A 16636-nucleotide genomic window follows, 5' to 3' on the forward strand; every position below is an offset into this window, starting at 1 on the left:
AAAAAAAAAAAAAAAAAAGTTAGAAAAGGAACAGCAAAATAGACCCAAAGAAACTTAATAAAAGAAAAAATAAAGCACATAAATAAATGAAATAAAAAACACAGTACATACAAAAAGACGTTATCAAAACTAAAAGTTGGTCCTTTGAAAAGTCCACTAGATTGGAACAAACCTAGGTCAAGATTTGACAGCTTAAAAAAAAAAAAGCCATTAAATACATTAGAGTGGAAATTAAAAAGGCTCATTAGCATACATACTGTAGACTTATAAAGACAATAAAATATTATGAACTTTGTGTCAACAACTTTTAAAATTGAGATAAAATTAATAAATTCCTACAAATAGAAAATGCTTCAAGGCAACTTCAAAAATAAATAAAAAATAAAAATAGTTTTCTAATTGTTTTTTAAAAATTGAATTACCAGTTAAAACTCTTCCCACAAAGAAATCTTCAGGCTTACGTGGCTCCATTAGTGAGTTTCATCAAAAATTTACAAAGAAAATAACTCCAATCTTGAACAAGCTCTTCCAAAAATATAAAAAGAGAGAATGCTCCCCAATTCTGTAAGAATCGCAAACTGGACAATAAAAACAACAAAACAAAAATAACCCCCAAATCAAGGGAAGTTATAGGCCAATTTCACTCAAAAACATAGCCAGAATCTAAACAAAATATTAGCGAACAAAACCCAGCAGTGTATTCAAACAATGCCCAACTCAGATTTACCTTAGAAGGTAAAGATGATTTTTAAAAACCATTAATGTAATTCATTACAATAACAGAATAAAGAAAAACTCTTTGATCATCAGTAGAGAAAATCATATAATCATCTCAATACAGAAAAAGGTCTTTGATAAAACTCAGCATCCATTCAGGACAAAAAGAAAGGACTGTTAGCAAACTAGAAATAAAAGGGAACTTCTTAAACCTGATAAATAGTTTCGACAAAACCTACAACAAATAACACACTAAATGAATGCTGAAAGCATTCTCTTCGGGATTAGTAATAACACAAAAATGCCTTCTAAACCACTTCTATTCAGTATTGCACCAGAGGGGCTAGCCAGCATAGTAAGACACCCCCCGCCCTGCAAAAAGTATGATTAATTTTCAAAAGTATAAGGTACGGAAGAGAAGAAACAAAGCAGTCATTATTGGATGATCAGATAATTATTTATAGAAAATTCAAAAGAATCTCAGTATAAAGTACTAGAATTAAGGAACAATTTAAGCAAGATGACTACACAGACAGTGGACTAAAATACAAAAACTATTTGCATTTCCATACACTAGTAACCAATTGTTAAGAAATATAATTCAGAAAATATTCCATTGCACAACGGCATATGTTTACCAAAACTCATCGAATTGTACGCTTAAAGTAGGTGTATTTTATTGCATGTAAAGTATATCTCAAATAGCTACAGGAAAAAAGATATTACTAATACTTTTTATAACATCAGTTACAAATGTCAAGAGAAATGAGAATTAATCTAATATAGAAAGACTTTTCTGGGGAAAAATTATAAAACTTTACTTAAAGGTATAAGAAGACATTTAAATAAATGCAAAGACACATTCATGGAATGAAAGCTCTAATATCATAAAGATGTCAATTCTCCCCAATTCAATCTTCAGAGTCAATGAATCTCTGAACAAAAATCTCAACAAAATTTTATGAGGAACTCAATAAGATAAGTCTAAAATTTATATGAAAGAGAAAAGAGCAAATAATAGACAAGACACTCAGGAACGAGTAGATTACTTTAGTCCCTTATGGTAATTAAGACAGTGAGATATTGGCATAGGGACAGACAATTTGACCAAAGGAGCAGTATAAAGAACCCAGAAGCCAGCCTGTGCATATTTGGAAACTTCATTTTTGACAATGGTGGCACTGTAGTCAGTGGGAAAATGATGGATTACCTAATAAATGACCCTGAGACAAGTTATTATTCAGATGCAGAAAGCGAGGGGCTGGGGATGAGAACTGGATATTCTACATCACACCACACACAAAAATCCATTCCAAATGAATTAAAGACATATGTGAAAGGGCCATCTTTAAAACCTAAAGAAAAAAAAATAAGGAGAAAGCCACTATAATGTTGGGGCAGGGAAAGATTTTTTTTTTTTAATTCAACACTAAAAACACTAACCAAAAAGGAAAAGGGTTAACAGATTTAACAAAAAAGGGATTATAGGCAACAGATAAATTGTGCTATGGAACACTGTGTAGGGGTGGGAGACATCTTTTTTCTCAAGAACAAAAAGAAAGCAATGAGAAACCACAGGAAAAACAACAACAACAACAACTGTACAAGAAAATCAATCAGTTAACAAATCAACAGGAATGATTTTCAGCAATCAACGGTAGGTACGAAAGAAGAGCCCAGTGAACTCCAATGAGAGAGTAACTGCACAAAAGGATCCACAGAATTGCAGCACACTACATGACTCTGTAATGAAGGATACTAACCGTAAATGCCATTATTTGGTTTTCAACTATTAGATTTAACCCTTAATCAACCTCAGAAGACTTAGTTACGGTTATAGAAGAGAAGACAAATATTATCAGCTTTGACAATATGAAAATAAGGGCACAGATGACAGACATTAGGAAGCAAAGGAAAAGTAAACAGAAAGTGCTAATATTCTCAGTTTACAAAGCAGAAGTCAAAAAGAAGTTATAAGAAATCGAGTTTTTAAAATATTATTTAAAATTAAAAAGGTAATCAACTTTAAAATGGTGATAAAATTATGAAAAACAGGGATGCAGAGTTAGAAGTGAGGTTGACTTCTTACAGCACAAGTCAGTCAATAATGTCTACAGCTGGCTGGGCACAGTGGCTCACACCTGTAATCCCAGCACTTTGGGAGGCTGAGGCAGGTGGATTACTTGAACCCAGGAGTTCAAGACCAGCCTGGGCAACATGGTGAAACACCATCTCTACTTAAAAATTTTCTAAAAATTAGCTGAGCATGGTGGCCTGAGCTTGTAGTCCCAGCTACCGGTGAGGCTGAAGTGGGAGGATCGCATTTGAACCTGGGAGGCAGAGGTTGCAGTGGGCCAAGATCATGCCACTGTGCGCCAGCCTGGGTGACAAAGCGAGACCCTGTCTCAAAAAATAAGAAGAATGATAATAACATCTAAAACTGGTAAGTCAAGAAATGGTGTTCCCAACATATTATTTAGAAATATGGAGATAACTATTAGTAGATTTAAAACCCAAAGGACAGTGAAGTGTGGGAGGGTATGTTGCATTCATTATAAGCTCATCTGTGTGACTGAATTTTTAATTCACATGCATGGATTATTTTAATAGATATAAAAAGATTTCTAAATAATTGAAAGAAAAAAGGAAAAAAGATCAAGATTCTCTAGAGCTCATTTAGTTAAACTACCTTCCATCTGGCAGGTGAAAGAAAATGAATGCCCACTGCAACAGAAAAACTTCTAAACACCTGATAAAGATTCATGATCCAAAACCCTACCAAATTTATTCATCGGGGAAGCATAGTATCATCATTTAATTCAGAGAGAAGAAAGCAGTTTAGAAGCTGAATCTTATCCTTCACTGTTTCTCTTCCTCCCTTCTTTCCTCTGTTTCTCAACTTTCTTGTTCCCCTCTAGCTCGGCTTTACTTAGCATGAATATTCAACTAAATATACATACGAAATACCAGTTTTATTTATAAAATATAGTCTTATGTTTCCTAATTTTCTCTCAATACAAAAAGAACAAATTAAGTTGATTTTCATTTCCATGTTGTCTAAATTAATTTAAGTCCCTATAAGCATTACTGCTGTAGAGAAAAAGATTTCTACCACTGATTTAAGGAATGAACCCAAAACAACAAAAGGCAACCCAGCTAAAACCAGAACAGTAATTACTCTTCAATGGACTCATGTTTCTGGAGACTGCCATAGTACTCAGGCTTCAGGAATCAGGAGCTATGTTTCCATGAGGTTACGGTGATTTACAGAGAAGAAAGCTTGAAGTCTAAGTTCCCCCGATAGAAAGTAAAAACCCGAAAGTTGAATGTTCATGTTAAGTGATGTCTGGTTTTGATCCACAGAATTTCACAAGGCCCCCATTTCAGTGTGATTCACATCCACATCCAGGTATATACTTACACTATATGTGCAAGGTCAAGTGGTTTCTCTGGTTGCTCAGGAAAAACAGGATGCGGGGGTTCTCTGGTGGGTACACACCCCAAAGATTTACTAATTGCATGGCTCAGCTTCTTTGCAGGAGATTTCTGTGTCAAAGCAGAAAATAATAAGGAATCAACTCTTCAAAAGAAGAAAGGAACTTCAAAAAAAAAACCTTGTGACAAGAGTGCAGAAAACAACTTTTCAAATACAAATCAAGCTTCATTACGGTCAACATCACTGGGCCCTGCAGAAAGGAATCTCCAGTTGTCCCAAGGTCACCTGTGGTCCTTCATTTCTGCAGTTCCTCCTTCATGTTTACAATAAAGTCACACTCTCAAGCAATGTCAACTTTCCTTCTGGACATCACTATGTACTCCTGGCAAGAACTACCTCTTTTGATGCTTCTGGATCATTTTTGCTAAGATGTTAATGTTAATTCCCCGATCAGAGTCAGAACGTTTTGATGGAGGCCAGGCGCAGTGGCTCATGCCTGTAATCCCAATACTTTGAAAGGCCAAGGCGGGTGGATCACCTGAGGTCAGGAGTTTGAGACTGGCCTGATCAACATGTTGAAACTACGTCTCTACTAAAAATACAAAATTAGCTGGGTGTGGTGGTGGGTGCCTGTAATCCCAGCTATTTGGGAGGCTGAGGCAAGAAAATTGATTGAATCTGGGAGGCAGAGGATGCAGTGAGCCAAGATCATGCCATTGCACTTCAGCCTGGGCAACAAGAGCAAAACTCTCCCTCAAAAAAAAAAAAAAAGAAAAAAAAAAAAAAAAAAAAAAAACCCTTTTTTGATGGGCTACAATACTAAAAGGCTAAGAGTACATAGCTTATGGATGTTAGCAGATTAGCTAACTAAGTCACATCCCCAAGATGTTAGGATATTCCCAAATAAACATGAGGCAGAACACTTGATATTAGGGGTCAGGTTATGTAGTCAGATACAGAGTACATTCACAATACACAGGCAGCATCAGACCCAGGGCTCTGTATTATGATATATAACGCTACAAAAATAAGTTGGCATACCAATACATTTTTCTGGAAGGTAGAATAATACACACCGAAGACTACCAAGTCTAAGATTTAATCATAAATATGCACAAAAATAAACAATATGGAACATTCACTTCTAAAACCCGTATTTAAGGAAGCACCTTTTATACAGATTATATTGTCCAGACAATTCCTCTAAAATAACAGTTATCTGAGATTTCCTTGGCAGGATATTAACTGGAAAAAACTTTAAATATTTCATTCTGATGCCTCTGCAGTTTATTACCATATGTGCCACTTTAATTGGAAAATAAAACATGGTTGCAGCTGTCTGCTTCGTCAATACCACATCCCCACTAGACTTCTATATGCTGCTTGTTACAGTATTTTAACACAAAATGAACAAAAATCTGTTTGCCTGTAAGACCATATAGGCCCAGTTAATGAATACTTATTTATAATAAAGACTGAATAATACAATTTCTTCAGAGCTTCATGTATTGGCTCCAAATCACCTACTACTATTCCCTTCAACACATTCAATTCTGGGAAATGTTGGTCAGGCACAGTGGCTCACTCCTGTACTCCCAGCACTTTGGAAAGCCAAGGCAGGTAGATTGCTTGAGCCCAAGAATTTGAGATCAGCCTAAGCAAATGGTGAAACACTGTCTCTACAAAAAGTATCAAAAAAAATTAAGTGGTGCGGTGGCATGCACCTGTAATCCCTGAGACTTGGGAAGCTGAGGTGGGAGGATCGCTTGAGCCTGGGCTGTCGAGGCTGCAGTGAGCAAAGAGTGCACCAACTGCACTCCAGCCTGTGCGACAGAATGAGACCCTGTCTCAAAAGCAGAGAAAAGAAAAGAACATTCTGGGAAAAGTCTAGATGTAACCTAATTTCCTTAAAAGTATATACAGCAAAACACAGCGGAAATTCTGAACTTCTCCCCTAACTTCTTTCCATTTTCTTTTTGCCCAACAAGTCGTGATGTGACGCTGATTCTTCCCCCACTAATCCAGTTTCTGCACTGCCCCCAGAGATCGTGTCACTCTTCTGCTTAATATCCTTCAAAGGCTGATAGTTACTTACAGAATGAGATCTACATAAATGTCTCATTTTCCATACAAAAGCTTTCACACTTGACTCCTGCCTCTCTCTTTCCACTTCCCACTCACCTAAGTGATGAGCTGCTCACAGTTAACTCAAAATACACTGTGTTCTTTTAGGTCTCTGTATCTTGGCACATGCCTTTCCCAGGTCTCCCTTTCCCAATCTATCTTTCTATAAATTTTTTGCACTTCTCTCAAGCCTGCTGGTCAGCAACCCTTCCTCTGTGAAGAATTTCCTCACTGCTCCATATGACAGCAAGTGCCTTTCCAGGCTCCCATTTACCTGTACCTATTTCCATTGTTGCATCTTACCATGCTCTACTGCACTTTTTAATTTGTTTGTCCATCTCTGTTTTACTAGTGCTCCTGAGCGGTAGGATCTACATCTTATTCATCTTTGTATTTTCAGAACCTGTCCTGTAATAGAATGTGTATTTGAACAAATTATTTACCTAGATGAATTTTCCAGATTGCTTTTACCTACCTAGTAAAACCACATATATCTTATTTTTTTTTTTTTTTTGAGAACTACAAGTACAGGCAATCAGANTGAGAACTACAAGTACAGGCAATCAGAGAACATCAAAGAGAGCACCTTACCTCACCTTTATAATGAAATATTACATCTGTCATTGATGTATTAATTTCATGATTTTTTGCTCTATTTGCCGTTAATTCATGCAATGTATTTGAAATGTATTATCACACAGACTACTTGAGCTCCATCTTAAAAATAATAGCCATGAAACAGAAAGGTAAATTCAGTACATCAAGATGAATTCCAAATAATTGAAGCACATCAAGAGAAGCTTGATATGTATGGGAAGGAAAAAAAAAAGGAAATAAACACATGTAATCACACTATTAACTAGGGTCTAGGAAAAACCAAAAAATATATTACCCTGAAAATTTTAATACTATGTACCCAATTAGGTTGTCTAAACACATAAATAAGTGATTTCCTTAGGAGATCTCAGAGTGATTATGACTTGGGCCTGAAGTGAATTTTGATAATAGTTAGTTTAGGAGGCTACTATTAACAAAGTCTCTAAAGCAGGAGTTTGAAAAATGCGGTAAGTGTCAAGACAGGAGCATTAGCGCTTCTGTCCAGTCAGCCCTTAGGATGAGGCCCGAGAATTGACAGTCGATGACTAAAAATTTCAGGAAGCTAGGAGGGAGTGAGGGCAGAAGAACAGCACTACAGGTGCCGGACCTGGGGTCTCCTACGCTTCCTTTAAGCACCTATATCAGAGATGCTGTTTGAGGTCTCTGTACTTTCTCCCAACTTGTACTCTAAAACTGATTTAATGGAGATGTCTTAACTTAGAAAGTTAAATCTCCTCTAAATACTATTAGGCAATTATTTTAAGTAGGATATTGCATTTTCAATACCCTACTCCACTTTACCTAATTTCAAAACATGCCCTATCCTCTCTTAAAAATACTACAAGGTTATATTTTAAAAATATACGAGGATGGGCATGCTGGCTCACACCAGTAAAGCCATCACTTTGGGAGGTCAAGGTGGGAGGATCACTTGAGGCCAGGAGTTTGTGACTAGCCTGGGCAACACAGCAAGACTCCATCTCAAAAACAAACAAACAAACAAACAAACCATTAGCTACGTGTGATGGCATATACCTGTAGTCCTAGCCTCTCAGGAGGCTGAGGTGAGAGGATCACTTGAGTCCACGGGTGTGAGGCTGCAGTGAGCTACAATAGTCCCACTGTATTCCAGCCTAGGTGACAGAGTGGGACCCTCTCTCGAAATACACATATATACACACACCAAAGAGTATAAAATGTATATGTACAGTTTTAAAAGTTATTAAACAAAAACCTACCTATTCACTATTCTGCCTGTGATACAGAACATTAGTCACTCTGAAGACTCCTGATGGGCCCTTATCCTAATACTATATCCACTCCCACTCTGCCTCCTCCTCTCCTGATAATCACTATCCTGGATTTTATATTAATCATTTCTTTATTATCTTATCAACTATGTATAAATAATACATTGTTTAGATACATATAAAACCTGTATAGCCCTATATATATACACTTCCACAACTTGGTTCTTTCACTCAGCTATGTTACAATTTATCCATTTTGATGGATGTAATTACAATTTATTCATTTTTTCACTGCTTGATGGTATTTCATTGCTTAATTACATTGGAATTTATATATCCAATCCACTGCTGATGTATATTTGGAGTGTTTCCATGTTTTCTATTCATTTGCAATGCTGGTATAACTTTCTTGTCCATGTCTCTTAGTGGCCATGTATAAGAATTTTGTAACAGTGGAAGTATTGGCTCATAGTGTTATGCACATTCAATTTTACTAAGCACTGCCAACTTGTTTTTACAAAGTGGTTACACTAATTTCCACTCTCATTAGCTGTGTAAGGTTCCTTAAACTTCACATTCTGGCCAGCTTTGTTATTGCCAGACATTTTAACATTTGCCAAGCTGGTGGGTGATGAATGGTATTGTGGTTTTAAATTACAATTCCCTGGTTATTAAAAAGATTGAGTCTCTTTTCCTATGTTTATGGGCCATTCATGTTTCTTCTTTGGTGAAATGTCTGTTCTTATCTTTGTCATAGGGTTGCAATGGATTGCCTTTTTTTTTTTTTTTTTTTTTTTTTTTTTTTTTTTTTTTTTTTTTTTTTTTTTTTTAACTGATTTCTAAGAGTTCTTTATGCTTTTTGTATTTTAATCCTAGGAAAGTTATATCTCACAAACAACTCCTATTTTGAAGCTTGTTTCTCACTTTACTATGTTTTTGACGAACATCTTTAATAACAGCAGTCCCAATTTAGTAATTTTTTCCTTTATATTTTGTGCTTTTTGTACCTTAAGAAATATTTCCCTCCCCAAGGCTATAAGGTATACTCCCACATTGCCATCTAAAGTTTTATAGTTTTTACTTTTTAGGTTTTAAGTTTGAATCTACTTAGAAATAATGTCTTGATAAGTATGAGGAAATAATCCAATTTTGTCCTACACTTACTACTTATATTTATCATTTAATAGTCCATTATTTAATAAATTGACTATTATTACCTACATTCCTGCTGGATATATATTCTATTTCTATCCCTATAACACCACCAGTGATTTTATGACTATAGCTGCCTCCTATCTTTTCAGGAAGTCAAGTGCTCCAGACATACATTCTTCTTTGAGGGCATCTTATCGCTGCACTTTCCACTTAAGTTTTAGAATCAGTTTGTCATTTGCCACCAAAAAAATCCTGTTGGGATTTCAATGTGAACTGATCAAATCTATGGATAATTCTAGAGAGAGGTGACATCTTTGCATACTGACCATTCCTTTCCATAAATATGTTTGTTTCTCCATGTACTCAAATCTTCTCGAATGTCTTTCAACAAAGTTTCATATTCTCCTCCATAAAGGATTTATATGTCTGTTATTATTCCTAGGTAGTTTACAAATAGGTTTTGTATATAGCAACTCTGTCCTTTTTTATAAGTTGTGATAAGATATACATAGCATAAAATTTACCATCACAATCACTTTATTATTATTTTAGAGACAGGGTCTCGCTGTTGCCCAGGTTGGAGTGCATGCTGCTCAATTATTTAAAAATGTACAGTTCAGGCAGGACGCGGTGGCTCACGCCTGTAATCCCATCACTTTGGGAGGCCAAGGCAGGTGGATCACCTGAGGTCAGGAGTTCAAGACCAGCCTGGTCAACATGGTGAAACCCCATCTCTACTAAAAATACAAAAAATTAGCTGGGCATCGTGGTGGCAGGGCTGTAATCCCAGCTACTTGGGAGGCTGAGGCAGGAGAATTGCTTCAACCTGCAAGATGGAGGTTGCAGTGAGCCGAGATCGCATCACTGCACTCCAGCCTAGGTGATAGCAAGACTACATCTCAAAAAAAAAAAAAAGTACAGCTCATTAGGGTGAAGTATATTCACATATTCACATTGTTGTACAACCAATCTCAGGAATATTTTCATCTTGTAGAACCAAAACTATATGCTCATTAAACAAATGCCCTTTTCCCCTTCCTTCCAGCCCCTGAAAACCACCAATGGACATGCGGAATGCTTCCGCCCCTTGATCATCATGAACAGTGTTGCTATGAACATGGGCGTACAAACATCTCTTTGAGACCCTGCTTTCAATGCTTTTGGTTCTATATCCGTAAGTGGAATTGCTGGATTATGTGGTAGTTTTTTTTTTTTTTTAACTTTTTGAGGAACCACCATACTACTTTCGACAAAAGTTGCGCCATTTTAAACTCCACCAACAGTGCACAATGGGTATGATTTCTTAGGGTTGCCAATAAAATGCTGAATAAAAGTGAAGATGGCAAGCCTTCTTGTTTCGTTTTCAATCTTAAATCTTTTCAACCTTTTGCCAGTAAATATAAGAGATGCTATCAGATTTTACAAGTACTTTACATTAGGTTAAGGGAGTTTCTCCTACCCATAGATTGCTAAGGTTTTTGTTGTTGTTCTGTGTGTGTTTAAATTATCAATAGATGTTGGGTTTTTTGTTTTTTTGTTTTGAGACTGAGTCTCAGTCAACTCCCAGGCTGGAGTGCAGTGACTCGATCTCGGCTCACTGCAACCTCCACCTCCTGGGTTCAACAGATTCACCTGCCTCAGCCTCACTGTGCCCAGACTAGATGTTGGGTTTTATTCAATATTTTATATGAGTCTTTCAAGATAACTATAAGGATTTAATCCATCAATCTATGAATGTGGTAAATTATAAGAATATACCCTTGATTGATGAATAAAACCAGTGTAGTCACAATATATTATTTTTCCTAAACACTGCTGAATTGAGTTTTCTATTTTCTTCATGTTTTCGTTTCTCTTTGTAAGAAGAAAATGGCTTGTAATTTTCCTTTTCTTGCTGACTGTTGGTACCGAGGTTATTCTAGCCTCAAAAGTAAAATTGGGAATGCTCATTACTTCTTAAAGAATCTGGGAAATTTTACATAATACTGCAATTGTTCTTTTATTTGAACATTTGCTGAAATTCACGTAAAGTCATTCAGGCCTGGTTGTTTCCTTTGTGTAAATATATCGAGCAAATTCAATTTCTTTCTTTCTTTTTTTTTGAGACAGAGTCTCACTCTGTCACCAAGCTGGAGTGCGGTGGCACAATCTTGGCTCACTGCAACCTCCACCTCGCGGGTTCAAGCAATTCTCCTGCCTCAGCCTCCCGAGTAGCTGGGACTACAGGCATGCACCACCATGCCCAGCTAATTTTTATATTTTTAGTAGAGACAGGGTTTCACCATGTTGGCCAGGATGGTCTTGATCTCTTGACCTTGTGATCTGCCTGCCTCAGCCTCCCAAAGTGCTGGGATTACAGGCGTGAGCCACCACACCCAGCCTCAATTTCTTTAATAATTATGTTACTATTTGGGTGTTCTATTCCATCTTGAATCAGTTTTGGTAAGCAATGCTGTTTTAGAAATTTGGTCATTACAACTTAGCTTTTTATAACCAAATATACAGTTTATCTTTTTGCCCTTGATTTCCCAGAGAATATAATCCGTATGATATTACACTAATTCTCTTTTGAGGCTTCCTTTATGTGGTCAATTTTTGTGCATTTGAAAAAAAAACGTGCAATCATTCATTGCTGGATATGTTAAAATTATCCAGTTTGATAATGTATTTCTCAATCTCACTGTGTTCCTATTAACTTTTAATTTATATATTTTACAGCTACATTATTAGATGTGTATTAGTGTAGAACTGTTAATTTTGTCTTTTTATCTTTGACAAACCATCTCTGGTAAAGACTTTATAAATATGATAAAACATTCAAAGTTTACCATTCTAACCTCTCTCGTAAAGATTTTTGCCTTGAAATCCTTTTTCTAAGATTAATCTAATTTCAACAAATTTATTTTGATTAGTACTTGGCCTGGTTTGTCTTTTTTATTCTTAACTTTTAATTTTTCTGTGTCCGTATTTTTTTGACTGTCTCTTGTAAACAGCATACAGACAGATTTTTTTTTTTTCCCCCTAAGACAGAGTCTTGCTCTGTTACCCAGGGTGGAGTACAGTGGCATGACCTTTGCTCACTGCAACCTCCGCCTCCCTGGTTCAGGTGATTCTCCTGCCTCAGCCTCCTGGGTAGCTGGGATTACAGGTGTATGCCACCACACCCAGATAATTTTTGTATTTTTAGTAGAGATAGGGTTTCAACATGTTGGCTAGGCTGGTCACGAACTCCTGACCTCAAGTGATCTGCCCACCTCAGCCTCCCAGAGTGCTGGTATTACAGGACCATGCCTGGCTGAGACAGATTTTTAAAAATATTTGACAATTGTTGCTTTTTATCTAGAAAATTTAATTAATTTACTGATTGGTAATATATTTTTATTCATTTTTTAGGTTTATTATGTCATTACTTGTTTCATCTTTTTCCTTTTTGTTCTTTTCAGGTTTTATTTTTCTTAGTTTCCTCTTTTGGAAATTTGCTCTTTGAGTTTACTCTTCTGGCGGCTGCTTTTGTTGTTAAATGAAAGCAACATGTATTGAGAACTTAAGTGTCAAGGATTTGGTGGGTGCTTTTCATTTAACCCTCAAAATAGTCTTATGAATCAGATCTTCACATATAGGCACATAAAACTCGGCGTAAAAATTAAGGCTCATATCACTAGGTCTGTCACTTTTTTGACACAAACAGCCCATCAACAGGTGAAATTACTCAGAGAAAGAATAGTTGGCAACTGGGAGGGACAGCTGAGAGCAGTGAAGCATTCTCACGAGGAATGAGAAAGAAACAGACACCCACAGCACAGCGTGGGGATACCACCCTGGGGACTCGGGGGTGGGAGGGTTATGAAGGTGTGGCAGTGTGGGGACACGGTGTCCAACTGAGGGGCAGATTCCAAAGTGGGCAGCAGGAGGCGACTCACTGTAACAGTTTCACATGTGTTCCTGTGCTAGGGGCTGAGGATTGTTTTCCTCAGATAACCATGAACCAGGCACTGAGATACTCTGAAAAACTTTTTTCTTGAGCTCAGATCACTGTGTTTCAATCAGCCTCAAGCTAATTCCTTGTACAGCACAATCTTCAGCTCAGGGTATATGCTGACAGGCCCTGACATTGGGAGCATAACAGCCTAATGGAAAAAGCTCAGGATTGGTGCTTTTGAGGCCATTCCTGTCACTTCACTTCCAATTACTCTCTCTTTCTGAGTACATCATCCTGAGCTCCAAGCCACGCCGTCTGAGGGGATCCAAGCAGAAAAATACCCCCAGTGGCAGACTCTTGGTCCAAAGCCTGCTAAATCCTCAGACAAGTCAAGAACTTTCTCTACTTTAACATGAACACTTACCACAATCTTAATCAACATCTCTAATCTCACCTAGTAGCTCAAGTCCCTTAAACTTAATCATGCCTCAACCAGTTTCATGTCATAGTTGTTTAGTACTTCAGCTGCACCTTATTATAAGCTCTCCAAATTAGTCATTAATTATACCTGGTGCTTAAAGTGATCCGTATTTATCAGTTCCACTTGGCACTATTTCTTCTTTCTTGCCTCAAATTATTTTTTGCTTGAAGTATATCCTTTATTAATTCCTTCAGCAATGTTTTGTTGGTGACAAGCTCCTTGAGGCTTTTTTTTGAAAAATATCTTTATTTCTTTTTGCTCTTGAATAGTTAGCTGGGTAAAGAATTCTGGGCCGGGCGCGGTGGCTCACGCCTGTAATCCCAGTACTTAGGGAGGCCGAGGCGGGTGGATCACGAGGTCAAGAGATCGAGACCATCCTGGTCAACATGGTGAAACCCCGTCTCTACTAAAAATACAAAAAATCAGCTGGGCATGGTGGCACGTGCCTATAATCCCAGCTACTCAGGAGGCTGAGGCAGGAGAATTGCCTGAACCCAGGAGGTGGAGGTTGCGGTGAGCCGAGATCGCGCCATTGCACTCCAGCCTGGGTAACAAGAGTGAAACTCTGTCTCAAAAAAAAAAAAAAAAAAGAATTCTGGATTGATCTTTTCATTCTACACTTTATATCCTTTACTTTCACACTTTCCATCTCCTTTTATCTATGTTCAGCACTCTGTATTCTGACTAATTTCATCAGATCTAATTCCTATTCCCTAATTTTCACTCTAACAGTCCCTAACTTTCTATTTAACTCCTCCATTGAGCTTAACTTTAATATTTTTGAGTTCTGAAAGTTCAATTTGGCCTTTCTTCATGTCAGCTTGTCCCTTTTAACAATGTCACTATTCCTAATTTCACTTAACTTTCTGAACATGCCATTTCTAAAGTTCTTGGCATGCTAAACCTATCTGTTGTTTGTTTGCTGATTCTCCCTCATAGTACACTGTTTTGTGATTGGGTTTGTAATTTTTGATAATAAGCTCACCTTTAGCAGGGGTTGTTTTCTGCATGGGGGTCCTATTTGAACTGAGCTACAGAAGTGAATGGCTACAGAGGCATTTTTTTTGTGGGGTCGGGGGGCAGCGTCTGCTTCTGGTAGGTACTTCAGAGCAGTGTTATCCAACAGAACTTTAAGGGATGATGAAGACATGCTATATCTGCATTGTCCAGTATGGAAGCCACTAGCCCCATGTGGTTACTGAACACTAGAAATGCTGCTACTATGCGTACGAAGCTTTATTTATTTATCCATTTATTAATTATTTTTGAGACAGAGTCTCGCTCTGTCGCCCAGGCTGGGGTGCAGTGGCATGATCTCAGCTCACTGCAGCCTCCACCTCCTCGGTTCAAGCAATTCTTCTGCCTCAGCCTACCGAGTGGCTGGGACTACAGGCATGTGCCACCGTGCCTGGCTAATTTCTGTATTTTCAGTAGAAATGAGCTTTCACCATGCTGGCCAGGCTGGTCTGGGACTACTGACCCCAAGTGATTGGCCCACCTCAGCCCCCACAAACTGCTGGGATTACAGGCATGAGCCACCGTGCCTGGCCTAGAAACTTAATTTTCAACTTGTGAACCCTGAAAGAGCCAATCCTTCAAGATGGATTCTGAGTGGTGAATGGCCTAAATTCAAATACAGCCAAAGCAGCCATTTGCCAACTAGAGGTCACAAACATACTCTGCTTCCCAGCAAACCCTATGTTTATTTAACATTGGGACTTTCATAATTGTCTGTTCCTACATGAGGCAATAGACTGTCTCTTGCATCAACCAATCAGAACTCAGCAAACATCAACCAATCAGAACTAAGCAAATTGGCAACCTTCATTTGCATAAGTGGACCAGAGTAGGAACCTGGACAGGAACTTTCTCTGTAACAGACAACTCCTCTTTTGCTTCTCTCAGCAGGTACCTTCATTCTGTACCAAAGGCTGCATCTCCCTAGTTTGCACTGGAATAAAATCTCTTTAAACTTTTCAGAAAACTTTCAGTCACAAATTTTAACTAATTTAAACTTGTACTTAACACTTTGGCTTGAAAAGATTACTTCGGTTTTTCAAGGTACACTTTGGAGGTTTTTTTCCCCAGACCCTGCCCTGGCTGCTGCATGTTTTTTGTACCTTCTCTGGGCCAGTGGAGTTTTTTTAAGCTCCTCTTTCTTAAGAAGGCAGCTCTTCTAAAGTTCTGGCCTTTACAGAAATATTAGTTCTACTTACCTTGAGTGAATCAGACAGATTTCCTTCGTTGTGGGGGCACTAAACCCTAACCTCTGGAGCTAAATCCAGGATCCAATCTGATAGACCCCTGGAACACCACAGTGTTAGGTTTAATTCTGATAGCCAGGGCTTTCTCTGACTTTTAGTCAAGCTAAATTCTGCATTTCAATTGTTGTTATATTTAATCCAGCATGCCTGTCTCTGTCATTGGAGAAAGGAGATTACAGTTAGCTTAGTTTACCATGTTGCTGGAGTCAGCAGTCAGGTTGGTGCAACAGGATAGGACAGATCTTCCAGTCTTTTTTCTTTTTGGAGACAGAATCTTGCTCTGTTGCCCATGCTGGAGTAAGGTGGTGCAATCAGGGCTCACTGTAGCCTTGGCCTCTTGGCCTTCCACCTCAGCCTTCTGAGTAGCTAGGATGAAAGGCACACACCACTGTGCCAGGTTAATTCTTATTTTATTTATTTATTTATTTTTTGTAGAGACAGGATCTCGCTATGTTGCCCAGGCTGGTCTTAAACTTCTGGCCTCAAGTGATCCTCCCACCTTGACCTCCCAGAGTGCTGGGATTACAGCAATGAGCCACCACACCTGGCCTGAATTTCCATTCAATTATCTTAAATGGGAGTTGAATTATTCTTGCATTTCCAGGACAAGTGCTACTTGAAAATGCTCAAATTAATTTACAAATTTTTTAATGTAGAAATTTTACACCTGTATTCTTTTTTTTTTTTTTTTTT

General features: G+C 37.8%; 1 protein-coding gene across 20 annotated transcripts in view; it reads right to left on the reverse strand.

Moving 5' to 3' along the window:
* Positions 1 to 16636, reverse strand: part of DTNB (dystrobrevin beta) — a 310883-nt gene that overhangs the window by 150462 nt on the left and 143785 nt on the right. For all 20 annotated transcript variants that reach the window (XM_017527170.2, XM_017527155.2, XM_017527133.2 and 17 more), the window contains exon 9: positions 4139 to 4263. In XM_017527170.2, coding sequence (XP_017382659.1) covers positions 4139 to 4263 — 125 coding nt within the window. The remainder of the gene's footprint in view (positions 1 to 4138; positions 4264 to 16636) is intronic.

This window comes from Cebus imitator, unplaced genomic scaffold (assembly GCF_001604975.1).
Source record: "Cebus imitator isolate Cc_AM_T3 unplaced genomic scaffold, Cebus_imitator-1.0 Scaffold1, whole genome shotgun sequence".
NCBI lineage: Eukaryota > Metazoa > Chordata > Mammalia > Primates > Cebidae > Cebus > Cebus imitator.